Source organism: Corvus kubaryi, unplaced genomic scaffold (genome assembly GCF_017639235.1).
Source record: "Corvus kubaryi isolate FWS band 111438036 unplaced genomic scaffold, C.kubaryi_AGA036_p1.0 37397, whole genome shotgun sequence".
Lineage (NCBI taxonomy): Eukaryota > Metazoa > Chordata > Aves > Passeriformes > Corvidae > Corvus > Corvus kubaryi.
In genome coordinates this window covers 6,467,325-6,483,564 of record NW_024581136.1, presented here as the reverse complement: position 1 = coordinate 6,483,564, position 16,240 = coordinate 6,467,325, and the positions used below count along the sequence as shown (strand labels likewise).

Genomic DNA, 16,240 nt, shown 5'->3' with positions numbered 1-16,240 from the left:
ACAAGAACAAAAATCTGTAACCATGAGAATAAGCAGCATATACAGATTGCATCTGTACAGTTTAACTCTCTAGACTCTCAAAAATCTCCATACTGTAGTTTGGGAACAGATCCTGATGCATGTTTTCCCCTAAACTCCAGCTAAAAATTATCTGGGAGTGTGTGATAGCACAGGCTAAAAAGATGTCAAGGAGCAGACTAATAGTTAACTACATGAACATTCATGCAAATTTTTGTAAAGAAGCCTGCTTTTTTACTAGCATGGATACAGAATATAAGAACATTAAAGCAGCTCTTTGCTAACCAGAACCTCTATCACGGTATAAATAACCCAGTCTAATTTCTGGAAAATGGGCAATCTGAAGGAGCACATTTTACAAATCTTCATACAATGGCTTAATCCACTGCTCTTTGCAAACCCACCTGCTGGTCTTGAAAGGGGAGCAATGACTCACATCCTTAAAAGTACAAGCTCTTACCTCTCCAAAGCCACCTTTGCCCAGCACTCGGAACTCGGAGAAGTATTTCTCAGTTACTGGTTGCTTCTCAAACACTTTCCATTGGATAAATTTGTCATAAAAGGGGCTGGTCTGGAAGTCCTTGAAGGGCTTGTCTTTAAAGAAGAGTTTGGTTTCCTCCCTGGCCAGCTGCATGATATTCTCATAGTCTTTTGCAGTAGCTGCTTGGCATTTGCTGACCAAGTCAGAGCTCATGAAAGACAGATAGTTTTTGCCGCCTTCCTTAAGAAAATTGTTGACAATATCTTCCATGATGCTGTTCTTGAGATTGTCCTCTGCCAACTCCCAGCTTGCTATCTCATCCAGGAAGTTCCTACCTACCAAATATTCTGGCACTGTCTCTAAAAAGTCTCGGAAGAATTTCTTGCCAATGGGCTGCTGTTCACAGATGCTGTCATAATCAGCAACAATGGACTCTCTGTGCTCTTTGCACTGCTCAACCTTGGGCAGCGAGAGGCTCTTACGCCTCTTTTGCATTTCCTTGGCATCTCCTTCTCCACTCTTCCTTGCCTGGAGGTAGGCAGTGTTGGCAATCAGGTTGTCGAGCCCCCCCATGTCACACATCTTGGCAAGCCCTTGGGGTGGCAGAGCCTGTTTCAGACAAAATGAATAACTGGCCCAAGTGCTGTGCTGTAGCTGCCCTGCACTTCTCCCTGCTAGTGGTGTGTCAGAGGGCTTCTGAAAAACACCAGACAGTCTAACTGCTTTTGCATTAAATACCTCTCAAGGATTTTCACTAAGTACCTTTAGATATAGGCACCATTTGTGGAAAGTGACTGGTAAGAGGTTTCTCTGTAAGGAGCTTTGAGTTTGCTATGTATAGCTGAGGGACGACATCCTAGGCAAACCCTCCCACTGGCAGCACCAAACGCACGTGGTTCAGCTGGTGTTTTTCAGAATGGGCCCTGATAACCTTTAAATGTACCAAGATTCCCTCTAAATGCACTGTCCCTGGCTGCTGGGAGCATACAGAGATTCCTGTCTGCAATACATGCCCTCTCCAACCCAGGGGCACTTTGGTCACAGTCAGTAGGACAGCCCTGGATCTCCCCCAGTTGACACCAAACATCAGCAGACTAACAACTGCATACCTTGTGATCTGGTTTTACGAAAAGCTTTTATCACAAATCTGCCATGCCTAAAAGACCTTGACACAGATGACTATGAGATGTTGAGCTTTAAATTACCACACAGTTCAGTGCTCTGAGCATTCACACCTCCAAAACTCAAGTTATACTCAACATCAGTGACTGAGCCCCACAGACAGTTCATGCAAACCCTGCTGCCTTGAGTGGCTCTGTCTGAGCAGATTACATGCAGAGGCTAAGAACTGCCGCTGGTCTAAAAATAATAATCCTTATATATGAAACAACACAGCTCTGACTTCATCTCCTACCCACAGAAAAAAAGAGAAACACTTCAAACGACCAGCCAAATCTTGCCAAGACACTTCCATATGTTGTTTTGGCCTCAGTTTATTTTCCCTACTGAGCTTTATGACAGAAAGTGGTCGGATAAGAAGGTGGCAACAGCATATAGTTGAGATGACATCAACAAAGGGACAAAGCACATTATAATCAAGTCAAGGCAAATTCCACCTGACTTCACTTGCTGGCTGCCTACCAGGAGGCATTTTTTTCCCTTCAAAAGAATAAAAATTATGTGTGGCACTCACTAGGCTAAGCCCCCTTCTGCTCTGGGGTCAGGTGATTTGGCTGTTAAAACTTTCCTTCAATATAAGGAAGGTATTATGAGAACAAGAAAAGAAGTAACACTGGGGTCAAGCTGTATTCTTGAGGTCAAGGTCAAGTTTCTTTCTTCTTTTTTTTTCATGATCTTAGAGCAAGCTGAAGAGCTGAATCAAAAAAACTAAAGATCAAGAGTAATAACAGGCACCTTTCAGACTCCCTACAATAAGTGTTAAGCCCTTCTTGGCTGCTTTTTGCCACTCTACAACCATGCAGTATTTTGTTTTTACATGCTTAATCCTGTCCACATTGAATCCATTTGACATTAAAACTCATGCTCTACAAAATTCCCTCAGAGGTGTATTTTTCTAGGTGTGATGGAGAGGGCCATCCATTGCAAACTGCTGTGTGTGCATAAGAACAGGAGGAACTGTAAGGCAGACACCCGAAAGCTTGGCCAGTTCTGCCAGGTGAGAGCAAGCACAGGGCGGGAGAAGGTTACGTAAAGGGCTCAGCAGACCAGCCAACAACATAAGCAACACTGCGAAGAGCCAAAGGGAGAAATGGGGAATTCTGCTGTGGCTGTCCTGAAAATGGGGCCTACAGCAACACATTCCTGTAACACCCTGGGTAGAGAAAGGCATGAAAGGAGGTAATAAAGCTTTAATTTCAGCTTTTTTTTTAAATAAAGCTTTTTATTTCCTAAAATTCAGTAGGGTCTTTTTTATGTTTAGCCAGAATATCCACCACAGCTCAAAGAGCAGCAGGACAAATGGCTGGTAGCTAGGGTCCAAAGGCTGAACTAAAGCTTACACCAGCTATTGGTATATTCATGCCTAAGCAAATCAAGAAAATACCTAAAGTTTATGGCACCTGCATAAGACACACATTTACAGCTCCAAAGACTATTCTACTCCATTAATTAGAATCTTTCCCAGTTTCTACGGAACATAAACTTTCTCTAAAAGAACATAACTCCATGAAAAGCAAAATCAAACAATATGATCATTCAACACATACTCATTACTCCAGTCACTTTTGAGATTTGCTTGCTGACTTATCCAAATCTGCCCAGCATTTATTATTTCTATGGAGCAAAGTAGATCAGCATTAATCTGTAAGTTGATAACAGCTATTTAAGATAGTGTTACCTGCTCATAAAACAGTACATTTGGGTGAGAAGTAAAAATGATTTATTTTGCATGTACAAGAGGTGAACAATTACAGAATTGAAAATGGGGATGTACTAGCAACCATGCTAATGGCCTATCAGGGTATGATTTGTAAAAGCTCTCTGGAGCAAAGCTCATAGAAAGACTGGGACTTAGGCTAATCTCTAAATCACAGAGAAAATATGCAGGACTTAAAATGCATTACCTTATGTTCTAGATGAACCTCAATCACTGGTCAACAAGGTACTTATAATATGCAAAGAGATACACACAAATATCAGCTGCTTTGATTTCAACATAAATTTTCCTAATACCTCATTTGTGTCAACACCCCTTTGAGCTGACACTTTGGAAAAACTCTTCCACAACTGTAATTCTCAGCTACTCTTGCCATGCATGTGACATGAGCTAAAAGCAGGGTTTGGTACTTTCCATATTCACCTATAAACCAAAGAAATATGAAGAAAGTCTTCTGATGGGATGATATGGCATTACCAGAGGTCACAGGATGGAACCTAGGACCAAATTTGGAAGAGAAAATACATGGTAGGTAAGATCCAGTTTGACTGTGACAGCTAAAATTTATTTCCACATCCACTCAGATTTTCTTTTTTTGCAAAAATTTTGGGAATACTTTTACGCATACAGAAATACTACACAACAATGTAAATGCTATAGGCACTTCATTACTATTGTTAACATATTTTACATTTGTTTTCATTTTTAAGACAGACATCATCTGGCATAATAACAACTGATGTGATACAGTGTAACAGTGACTCAGGATTTTTTATCTCAGTGTGTAATGAAACAAAAGCTACATTAAAAAACCAAAACATCTTAAAAACAAGATTACAATATTAAACAAAACCACAGTAAACTCTGCAATATGCTTGATGACACAAAGACTGGAACTACTTTATGCAGTGAAGATAAACCTCTTTAAATGTACTTAGAACTAGATAGAAATACATCTGCTGAGAAACACATTAAACATTAAAGATAATAATTTTGAAGTAAAAATGCATATTATATTGCTTCAATTGCACCCATGTTGATTAACCATTTTTGTTAAGCCTGAATTTGTTACAGATTTAAAGCAATAATTCTCCCTTTCCATTACATATATTCTAAAAATCCCACAGCATATGTTCAGATTCATAGTAATTTGGATATTTAGGGAAAAGACAAAGTTAGAGGCAAGCATTTAAATATCTGTAAGAAAAAATTCGAAGATGATGATATATTCAGGATTTCTACAAAAATGAAAAAAAGCTTCCAAAATATTATGACCAATAAAAAGATAATAAAGAAATTTCTATCAACTGAATTTTCATGAAATCACAATTTAACTTTTTTCCCTAGATTTAATTAGTGCCTCCTTTCTTGGGTTATTTAAATTATCACTTTTGTTTGCTTCCTATATTAATCACCTAACCAGCAAGATTGTCTACACCGCTAATTAACTGATTATCAAATACACGTCTTAGTACCAAAAATCTTTCGATTAAAAATACATGTCTCCATTATTAATGTAGTTAAATTTTAATTTTATGGTTGTAGAAATAATGTATAGAATATAATAGAGCAACACACTTAGAGATACAACAAAACAAAAGTCATAAAGAAAACCTAAATTAGAAATGTTTAATACAGTGTGATGGAAAAAGCACATAGCAAATGTTTTACACACTGTTCATTTTAGATTAAAACCCAGAACAGTTTCTTAAAAAACATACAGTGTTTTTGCATACAATATTACTTAGGAATTATTTTATCCTGACAGTAAACTATGCAGTGTATCAGACCAGGTAAGGTGACCCTTTTAATTTAGTTCATTTATCAAAGATGAAGTGATCTGTGTTTAGGGTATACTCTGCACCACCAGGTTTCTATGCTCTGATACAGGTAACACTTTTAATCATAGCAGATACATTTGTTGATGTAGCGTCTCTCGTTTCATTGTGGAACCCCTGCAGTGAGCCTGACCACGAACTGCACCTTGTGCAGCCAGGAGCCTGCACCAAACCCACTCTGGTCTTGGAGTAGATAAACCAAGTGAGTCGTGTCCTAATTGACACATTCCGTTCTGCATGAGCATAGGGCATAACACACACACCATTCCAACAAATGCAACAGAAAGAAACCCTTCCAGTTTTTATTTGCCTATTCTCTGGACTACCCAGTCCTGCTGGCAGAGGGGACAGCGATTATTCTGTTTCACCCACAAGGACATGCAGCAATTGTGGAAGGAATGATTGCATTCTCCCCAAACCACTGAAAGAGAAGAAAGAACATGTTCCAGTCACACTCAGCTGCTCAATCAACACCTACAGCAAGGTTCAAACTATCACTCTCAAATATTTATAATCATTGGAAACTTTAGAGACAAAACAGGTCATCACTGATTCATCCACTGAGATTGGATTATTATGACCATCCTGATGATAGTCAGTTTCATCATCAAGCCTTTTACTTATTTCCAAATATTAAAAAAAGAAATGCAAATATTCTCACCTTCTTGTATAAAGTGACAGCGTTTTGTGGCTGTCTAAACACATTTAGCAGCTCTGCCCAGGAAATAACTGCAACTATTTAAGTTCTTCCCCTTATCTTTCTCAGTACCAAAATAAAGCCAATGCACTACTGACTCACTATCACACAAGAGCATATCACCCAATTCTCATATAAAATGCACTGTTTGAACTGAAATGTATGGTACCAAGGAGGCATATGTAACACAGTATATAGTCTTAAAATGGGACTTTAGACCAGAAGCTATTCACAGGCTACAGCTGTTTCAACACTACAAAAAGTGTTATCTGTTATCCATTTACTCCTGAATAATATTTTAAAATGTAGTTACTTTGCTTTTTTTCCTTATCAGCACACATTTTCCTCACAGGAGTACAAGCGTACCAATCAAAGGAGTGCTGTAAATTACACTTTTTCCTCTCTATCTTAAATAGGACACTTAGCAAGCCAATTAAGATATTTAGAACAGGAAAACCCTATTCCCATTAAAACAATCATCAAAACCCCTCAGTGGATTAAGTTTGAGACAATATACTTGAAAACACAAAGCTCAACAGCACGGAAAGGTTTACCACTGGTTTAAAAGTTATCTTGAAGGTTTAAAGCAAACTCTCTGAGATAGTTTTAACTATTTCCAATTTAAACAGTCAAAATTAAGACTTTCTTTTGCATACATTGGCACTGAAGGTATGACTGTGTTTAAACTGAAGTGATTCCACTTTTGAAAATGAAAAGTGAACAACCAAGCCACTGCCTCCATTATCTCCGAATTAAGAGTGGGAAAAATACCACTTTCTAACTCAGACACACATTTATTTCAGAACAGAGGATTTTTATTTGTACTACCACTGTGTTTTCTGGTAGGCACCTCTGAAGAAAAAAGTAGCTTTTTCCTACCCACTTGAAAAATGTACATTATGATCTCAAATATGCTCACAGTGAAAGAAACTAAAACCTCTTAGTTGTGTACGTGTTGACAGAAAATTGGAAGCTGTTTTGTTTTACAGCACAGCTGACATGAAAACTGATTTTATTAGTTATTAGCTCAAAAATGAAGTATAAAGTACTACTAATGTAAAAAGACGATACAATGTAGAACAAAACACCAGTTTACTTTTGAGCATTAATAAAAGCAGTATTCCCTTCAAACTTTAAAATGCACCACACTGAGAGAAGCTTCAATTGAAAAACAAGCCAATGAAGTCACTACATACCAACACAATCTTCTTGTTTGTTTTCAGCTTGACATCTAAGACAGGCATCTAAAAGTAAACAAGAACAAGACTCAATTTGATTCTCAGGATTCCATCTTAAGAATAGGTTTGTCAGAGGAAAACATAAACTCTAAAACAAATTTACAGAGGTAAAAATCTCAAGTTTTGATGTCTAGTTTGGCCCTTAAACATTAAATAGCCCTCCTAAATTCTAAAACTATGCAAATGACAATGAAATACATATATCTGAAAGAGATAAGAAGGACTCTGAACTCTCCAGCATGTTTTGTTTATTTTCCATTGCTTTGGTATTTTCATAACTTTTGCTGAAAAAAACGCCTTCTCCATTTTGTAGATATAAAAGCCCGCAGATTTGTGCCAAGGCACTTAGGCATATTAAGACCAGTGCAAGCACAAAGCCAAACACTAATTACAGGACTTTGTTTTTCAGATGTCAGCATCTCCTTTTAAGGAAGTCATTCACAATTTTGATTTTTTAGGCTGTGCATCTCACCACAACTCCCACCACCTATTACTTTTTATAGTGGCTTCCCTTAACAAGTACCTGCATCTAATTTTCACAGGAGTCAGATATGCATACAAATACAGCAGTACATTTGATAATATATATTAATAAGTATGGAAAAATATCTAATTAAAAGTATTTATCATCTTTATGCTCTCCAGTCTGTGGCTTTAGGATTGGATGGCAGGTCCAGGACTCAGTAAGATACAAGAGTGACAACTTCCAGGCTTCCTACTGTGCCACACAATACAGTGGAAAAATGCCTTTGCTTCTCCTTTGCCCCAACATGGGCTGCCACAGACACACGTGCACAAATCATGCACAATAGAAAGTGTTCAATGGTTATGTAAGCAAACACATTTTCTTCTCCTCCAAAGAAAAGGAACTAGTTTAAACAAGTGTCTGCAGGTCGGATCTGGCCTACGTGCCACTAGTTGGACCGTATTCTCCCAGAAGACAAAACCATAACATGCTACAAGAATTTGGATTTGAGTATTTTTGCTGTCTCTGCCAGATAGGATCAGTACTTCTATTTTAGACTGATCTGCCTGGACATTCCTCCTTTTCTCAGGTAATAGAGAACAAAGAGGAGAGAACTCTAAAACAGCTGCCCTTTCCTCACTGAGATAAACGCAAAAGTTTCTTGTTGTCTGTTCCTATAATTTATATTTCAACAGCAGTTAAGGGCCAAGGTGTTGGGAAGATTCAGCCGAAGTGTTTCAACTTGTATCGTGGTGTGTGGGAGCCTACTGATCTGGGGTCAGGGCAGAAAGAGTCACAATAAATCAGCTGTCCTATCGAGCCCTAGAGTTGCAGTTCCAGACAGAGGCGCAGCACAGAGAGCCAAGGACAGAAATCACTGCCACCATACCAAAGCAAGCTGTCCCCACTCCTACATCATAACCCCAAGGCAGTCAGTCTGAAAGGCTAAGGACAGCAAAGCCAGTACAGCTGCAATCCTGAGCTTCCCAGCTAACACCTGCATTTTTGCCTCTTTCCCTTGTGCATCTAAGACCACATTGGTTCAAAGAGTTAAACCAGTAGAAAATGGAGCCAACTAATACCTCCTTCCCTTGCAAAAGTCAAACAAACTAACTTTCAACAAGCGCCAGTCTAAGTCTGGCACTGCCTTCCACCTAAGGTTACTGTAGACGCAGTGGCACTACAGGAGCCAGACCCGCTCTGGCAGGGTCAACATGAAATTGCTAAACTGAAGTCGGTAATGATCAAGTTTCACATTCTAACAACGTGGTTTGTTCTCAAAAAATGGTTACCAGATTTTTCTGATAGTTTCAGATTAAAAGTACTCCCTTCGTCTAGTTAGGAAAAAAATGACTTCTTTTTTTAACTTTTATAATAGCTCTGGGTAGGATTTTGTTAATGTAAGACTTTTTTTTTTTTTATAGTGTCCTGTAACAGGCTAGCTACAATGGGGATAAATACATTTCTGAAATTATGGTTTACATGGCAAATGAAGCCAATTTCGTATTTCCAGAGTGGCCTCTGTTTACCATACAAAAGCAAATAATCTTCAAAACAATTAATCTCCCACCACTTAAGTCTGAGCTGCATCTTTTTTCCTCTAGTACACCCTTTTGCCTCTGCTGTTCCATAGCAGGTTGTCAGTAAAAATGTTTATGAGAAATGACAGCATTGCATATTTTGTCTCATTTCTGTTAAACCAAATCTTGACTTCATTTTCAGTATCATGGTTCCTGGCCCTAAAAAACCAAGGTGCTCTGGAGGGAATCTTGCGTCATTTTTCCTGCCAAAGTGTTGCAAGTCCAACCGAGAGGACAGTTATATCTAGGATGATTCAGCCCAATAGTAAAAATTGGATATGCAATTGGACATATTGGACATACAATAAAGGAAGAATTTAAACAATTTAAACAATAAAATTGGACATACAATAAAGGAAGAATTTAAACAGTTTTCGAAGAATCAGGATAAATATCATATTTCACAAAAGTGTCAGAAATCAGTAATACCATTCAACAATGGAGGTGCTTTCAAACAGTCTCTGGATTTCAAAACCATTTCTCAGTACATTTATGTGTGTTAAACTGCACCAGCAATCACGCTTGTGAAGTAGGGTCAGACGCCCTAGATTAACAGATTTGAAAAATGAATTTATATGTACATCCCTAACTGCTTCATAAAAAAAAAAAACCAAACCCAAACAATAAACCCTTAACAAAACCCACCACACAAACAGCAGCCCCACACACGCAGCACTGGGTTCAGCTCGGCTGTAAGCCAGCGCTTGCGGAGTTTGCCCGCAGACGAGCACCAGCCCTCACGACGAAGGCGGCACTGCACGTGACGGGGACGGTGACCGAACAGTCCGGCGGGGCCCAGGCCCTGCGTGCGGCGGGGCCGGGCAGGGGGCACGCGCTGCCCGACGGGGCCGCGTGTGGCCCCTGGAAAGCAGCGGCCCGGCCCCCGCGGGGCCCTCCTCCTTCTCCTCCTCCTCCCTCCGGGGAAGGCGCGGAGGAGGAAGCGGAGGCGGGAGGCATCAGCCCCCCCTCCTGCCGGAAACCGCGTCTCTGCCCTGCGCCCGCCGTGCCCAGGGCGGCGGGCACGGCCCAAGGCCCGGCCCAGGCCCCCCGCCCCGAGGCCACGACGGCCCGGCCGGCGCTTACCCATGACCTGCACGCGGCAAATGGCGCAGGTGTCGCACTCCACGTCCCAGCTCCACATGGCCACCGCGTTCCACTTCTTCAGCGAGAACATCTTGTCGGGGACGCCTGCCTTGGAGCCCGCGGAGCCCGGCAGCGAGTGGGGGGCGCCGGGCTCGTCCCCGTCCTCCACATCGGCCATGGCGGAGGGGCGGGGACGCGGCGGCCGCGCGGGCGGCAGCGCCACCCTCCGGCGGCAGCGCAGCCCCGCCCGCGGCGCGGAGAGCGGAACGGGCCCGGCGGCGGCGGCGCGGGAAAGGCCTGGCGGGAGGGGCCCGGCCCCGCGGCGGAAGGAGGCCTGTCTGCGAGACCGAATGCATTCACAGAGCTTTAGAGCGCTTTTTATGTTTCAGCAAGACACCTAGCAGGTGCCAACTTAGCATGGCTCATGAAGGATGTTCTCCTCATACGCAGAGTACTATGAGCACTTGTAGTGCAAGTGAATCAATCGCAACTTTACCAATGGACTGGACTGCCTTGATTATGAGGAGACAACCCAATCTTTCAATTTAACACGTTTCCTTAGACTGCTAATAGAAAAAGCCACACGCTTCAGCAGTGGTGTGCACTTTGGCTACCTTGGTAATAAAGTAAAAAAAAAAAAAAAAATTATATTGATCTTAAGGATTTTATGTTTCTACATTTCTCAACTATCTATTCAGAAGCATCTTGAACACTATTAAACAACATGTGAAAAAGATATTTTAACTTGGCTGATTCACACTTCTCTTAGTTCACAGTGTTCAGTTACCTTTGCCAACTCCACTCTTTTAACTCATAATTCATTTCCATGTTTAAAACCATCACTACACTTTTGAATTTGAATTACTGGGACTAGATGTAATCCAGAAAGTTTTAAATTAAAAATTGCTTTTTGTAAAAGCATTTTGTAAAATGGATTTTTAAAATTCAAATGTATCTGTTCCTAAAGTTAAAAAAACAAACAGAGATTTAAGTACATTTAATTTTTGCTATGTAAAATGTCAACTACCTCTAAATAGAGATTAAAAAAAAAAAAAAAAAAACGAAACCAAAGCCTGTTGGAGTTTTGGGGTTTTTACACAATTTACCTTGTGTCTCTAACTGATGCAATTCTTTTTCAGTTCTAAGAGCAAGGTATGACAGAGATCATAATTATGTTGGAGTGCTGTCAAACCTACACACATGTGCTATACATGATACAAATTCAAATATAAACCCCACTTAGACTAGCAGTGAAAGTAGAGAAAATATGATACAGGCACCTTTGACTGTCCATACTGCCTTAGAGAAATAAAGTAATAGCTTCCCACCTAAAAATTATTTTCTTGCTATTTTATCACCTAAAGAGCTGTATTAGAAAAATTTCAAGCCATTTTTGAGAAATAGTTCTGGCAGTCAAGAATTCATCTGTCCCCTGCAGCCACACATGACATTAACGAGGTAGCACATGGGAGAGTGGCACAAATCAAGACAGCTCTTTCAGAGAGTTTTTCCCTATGTACATTGTCACTGTTTTTAACTGTAAATAAAAACCACATTATTTCAGATTGGGCATTTGCTCATCTCATTCACTGAAAACATTCCAAATTGAATATCTAAATAGGAGAACTCAAACCAAATTCTTTTCAGCCAATCAAGTGATTGTTCAGCTAGAATTAAAGCCAATTGTGTGCTACAGAATGGGAAAAAAAGAACTTGTCAGCTGTGAATGCAATGTTCGTAATAGTGGGTATCCAAATTTGAAATATTGCTTTATATTACACAATCTATAATCAAATTTCTGTAATAATTTCACAGTAATGATGCAGTGTAATTCATCAATTCTGATTGTCTCCATGTAAAAAATACTCAAAGCTCCAAGTGTTTGACACCCAACTTACATAACTGCCATAAGTGTTCTTTTCATACTCTTACTCCCATTTCAAATGAATATACAGATTGCCTTTTAAGAACATTTTCATTATCTATACGCCTTTCTGAATTCTGAGTGTTGCACAGACAGTGGTTTGAAAGGATATACAATGCCTTGCACAGATTTTCATGAATCCTTTTGAGAATGGAGATGTCTGGAAACAGCCTGATTTTGTTCCTTCCCCCCCCCCCCCCCTTTCTTCTTTCCTCTTACAACTTTTTGAGATTTTTGTTGTTTTCTTTTTCCAGTTTGTTTACTCCAAAACATAGAATTGAAAATTATTTTTATTAAAAACAAAGGTTTTACAAAAATATCAGTTTTATGATAATGCAAAGAACAGTTATGTAAGTATGTGCTTATCTTGGTCAACTGATGCATGTGCTGGACTGTGTTATCCCACTTACTGTTTGTTCTGTCAATAGATTAACATATATCAAAACACTTGAGGACTGTGTCAATTTATCTGCCAAAGAAAATAATTAAAGCATAGTTCTCTGCCAAAACTATTTTTTAAACTCTAGGTTATCTATGTCTCTCTGTGACTCTTTCCCAATAGGAATATGCTACATGGGACTATTAATGGCCAGTTAGGGCCGAGACATGGCAATAGCGGGGCTGCAAGAGAGGAAGACAGCAGAGGCAACAGCTGTATCAGCACACCACCATCTGTGACAGACCCACCTGTAGTAGTAACTCTTAAGGGGTTTACTGAAGCTGCCTGATGCAATTGACAAAGTGGAAAACAGACTCCAATGCTGATAGGTACAGTTTCTGTGAAACAGAAGCATGCAGAAATAAAAAGGAAATCACAACAGGAATTAGGAAAACATAATATATTTGTGGAAAAAACTGAATGCTTTTAGACTGGGAGGATCTCACTGGATGGGAGACTGGAGTGAATAAATCACAGAAATACATTGCTGCACAGAGTAGCAAAGGGATCCAAATATTCCTATATATGTATGTGATATGCCATGAACTTCATAAAAGTCCAGGAATGAGCTCAAAGACAGAGAAGTGCCAGTAATTCGATTCTTTATGAATTCTAAATGCACTGTGCTTTACTCTTCAAGTGAAACAAATGAACATTCATGACATGTCATACACAGAAGGAAAGTCCTTACAGAAGTTATTAAAAAAAAAATGACTTAATGACTTCTGCACAGGAACCTCTCTGCTTTAATGGGAAAACCCTGTGTCACAAGAGACTAAAGAGATCCTGATTTTGCTGAGCTGTTTTAATGAAGTCTAAACACTTGGAACTTCTCTGTTCTTCACACAACACCCTGGTTCATCCATCTCTGAGATCAAGTTCAACCTATGACCCAACACCACCTTGTCAACTAGACCCCGGCACTGAGTGCCACATCCAGTCTTTCCTTAAACACCTCCAGGGACAGTGACTTCACCTCCTCCCTGAGCAGCCCATTCCAACGTTTTATCACCCTTTCTGTGAAGAAATACCTCCTGACATCCAAGCTAAACCTCCCCTGGTGTAGCTTGGGATGATGGGAAGTCTCAATGTACAAATACTTGTGAAAACATCTTGGCTTATACTGCATCTTGTACTCTGGGGTGTGTCAGTTCATGGCTTGAGATACTGAAAATGTCCAAATATCAGACAAAGCATTTTGCCTGCATCTGGCACCTTTTAAATACATTTTTGTTACAGAGGAAATACTCCTTCCTCTTGGACTTTTTAAGTTTGCATTGTCATACAAAGCATAGTGTCTTGCCATCCCCAGCATGGAACGAAGAGACCAAATTGTAGATACTTCCCTTTATTTCATTAAGTACTTTAAAGGTCTGTGGATGAAAAATACAACTAATTGTCAGGTCTGAGCTTTACTGCAGATCACTTGATTCTTCAAGGGGAGTTTCTTTCTTACCAATTTTTCCTCTGTTCCCTGCTTTTTTGCCACGGGGTGAAGGCTTGTTTCTGTATCCTGCAGCAACAGTGTCACAGTGAGCAGAAGAGCAAGGGCTGAGCTAAACCCCAGGAGCTCCAGCCTGAGCTCTCAGGGAGCTGCTGAAATAGCCCTCTGGAGCGGTGCCTGTGTGCTGCTCCGGGAGGGAAGTGCTGCTGGAATAGGGGGCTGCCTGCCTTTGGAGCCTTCTGCTGTTCAAGATAGACACAGCAGCCTCTCCCTGCTCCCTGACACACTGGAGTTTGCCACCATAAAGCACAGGATATCTTGGATCTTTTGAGAAATCAGAGGGACCAGGTAAGAGATTTTCACCTGTACGTCTTGAATTTAAGTCACACAGTAGGTTTACTTTGGCTGTTCTGTGATTCTCTCAGCTTTTTTTCCCTGCGTACAAAGAATGACCAAAAATGAAAGATGGAAGTGGGGAACAAAATCACAGCCCCTTAAAGCAAACTAAATTGTTTGATGGGGTTCAAAAAACCATAAAGTTTCTAAAATAAGTATAATGATTTACATCCTCTTTTTGGTGAAATTGTTAACTGGACTTCATACAACTGCCACAGCAATTACGCTAAAATAACGATGAACTGAAACATTTAAAACTTGATCATACAATTCTATGGAAAATTGCATTAAGCAAGATTTATACATGGATTGTTATTTTCCATGCACCTTTATTAACATAAAGAATATTTTAAAAGCATTTCAGCAAGGTGATCTATTTGCTTTTATTTAAAAAAAATTACCCAAAATATTCTTACCAAGAATACCTAATTAAAATTCTTAATTTCTGTACCTAATTAAATTCTTACAAAGCATATGCATTTCCTGAACATTGTAGCCCCTGGATCTTTTAAAATCTCATTCTGATTGTAAATCAATCAATTATCAACTTTTTTGTCCCTGATTTAGGTACACAAAGTGCCTTTCTAAGTAATTTAGCTGAATTACAGTCTATATTCCCAATTCTTACAGCTCTACTCTTAACTCTGAAATTAACTTTTTTTTAAACAGTTATTTATTATGATGAATCTCAGGAATACACAAAGTATTTCAGCAGCAGTCTCATCACAGCTGGACACAGTAACACTCACATACTCTCCTTACTGCTATGAAAGAATTTCTGGTTTATTTAATGTGCATAAATCATCTAACCCTTAGTTATATATGCTTCTGTAAGTATTTGTAAGAACTTTAAGTAAATTGCATGCATTTGTCCATTCTACTGGAAGTTGCTTGTTACTGGGATCTTATTGGCATAATTTTGATTTCATGTGCATGCTCTTTTAAACACAATACTGAATCTGTCCTTATCACGTGAGTAAATGCTGCAAACTTTGTAATTTAAAATACATACAGATGACCAGGAATTAAAGATAATGTCTTGTAAAGCATTTATCATATATTTATTAGTGGAATCATTTAGATTAGAAAAGACCTTTAAGATCATCAAGCTCAACTGTTAACCCAACACTGCCCAGTCTACCACTAAACCATGTCCCTGAGTGACACATCTACAGATCTGAAATGGGAATACCCTTTTCGTGTCACGGGTTAGAGAAAACTCAGGTTAGTGGAATGGTTAGAGAAGGCAGTACATTAGCAGAGAAAAGAAAGGATCACTCTGCTATAATCATTACAGAACACATACAATTCTTTTTTTTAATGTTCACACACAAAAAAATTCCTCCTGTACTTCCAATTTCATATTTATATTCCTCTGCTTTCTAATAGCTACAAATGAATGTAGTGACCACTCATATCGGGCCTTAATACATCTTACCTCAAAATTAATTCCAAAATGGCCAGAAGGTTTGCCCTGTAACTAATTTAACAGAAGCTTCCATGCCAGCAACAAAGGACAACAGGTCCATTCTCTGCACAAGGAAACAAAACACCTCAGGACATTAAAATGTGCTTGTACAAAACTGCCATATAAAAAAGGCTCATAAACATAAGAGGGGAGAATGGGTGGCAAAAAAAGTGCCCAGATTACATAAAAAAAAGAAAGCAGATTGAGAAAAGTAAACACTATTTTTTTTATATACAATATATTTTAAATTGTTCTGACAAATTCTACAGCCT

The 16,240-nt window shown here is 39.5% G+C and overlaps 2 protein-coding genes across 3 annotated transcripts in view; both read right to left on the bottom strand.

The window, feature by feature from the left end:
- The window catches only part of GRK7 (G protein-coupled receptor kinase 7), a 30,685-nt gene extending 27,405 nt beyond the window's left edge, over positions 1 to 3,280 (bottom strand). Inside the window, exon 1 of the mRNA XM_042041769.1 lies at positions 479 to 3,280. Within this exon, the coding sequence (XP_041897703.1) occupies positions 479 to 1,081 (603 nt within the window). The 5' untranslated portion in view covers positions 1,082 to 3,280. The remainder of the gene's footprint in view (positions 1 to 478) is intronic.
- Positions 3,281 to 3,381: 101 nt separating this feature from the next.
- On the bottom strand, positions 3,382 to 10,529 carry RNF7 (ring finger protein 7). Of its 2 annotated transcripts, none has more exons than XM_042041770.1 (3): positions 10,298 to 10,513; positions 7,127 to 7,174; positions 3,382 to 5,654 (listed from the first exon to the last, which is right to left on the bottom strand). In XM_042041770.1, exons 1-3 carry the CDS (start codon positions 10,473 to 10,475, stop codon positions 5,536 to 5,538), a joined length of 345 nt encoding a protein of 114 aa, XP_041897704.1. In that variant the 5' UTR covers positions 10,476 to 10,513; the 3' UTR covers positions 3,382 to 5,535. The 2 variants fall into 2 exon arrangements, with proteins under 2 accessions (XP_041897704.1, XP_041897705.1); XM_042041771.1 differs by having other exon boundaries at positions 5,598 to 5,654; positions 10,305 to 10,529.
- Positions 10,530 to 16,240: the final 5,711 nt, after the last annotated feature.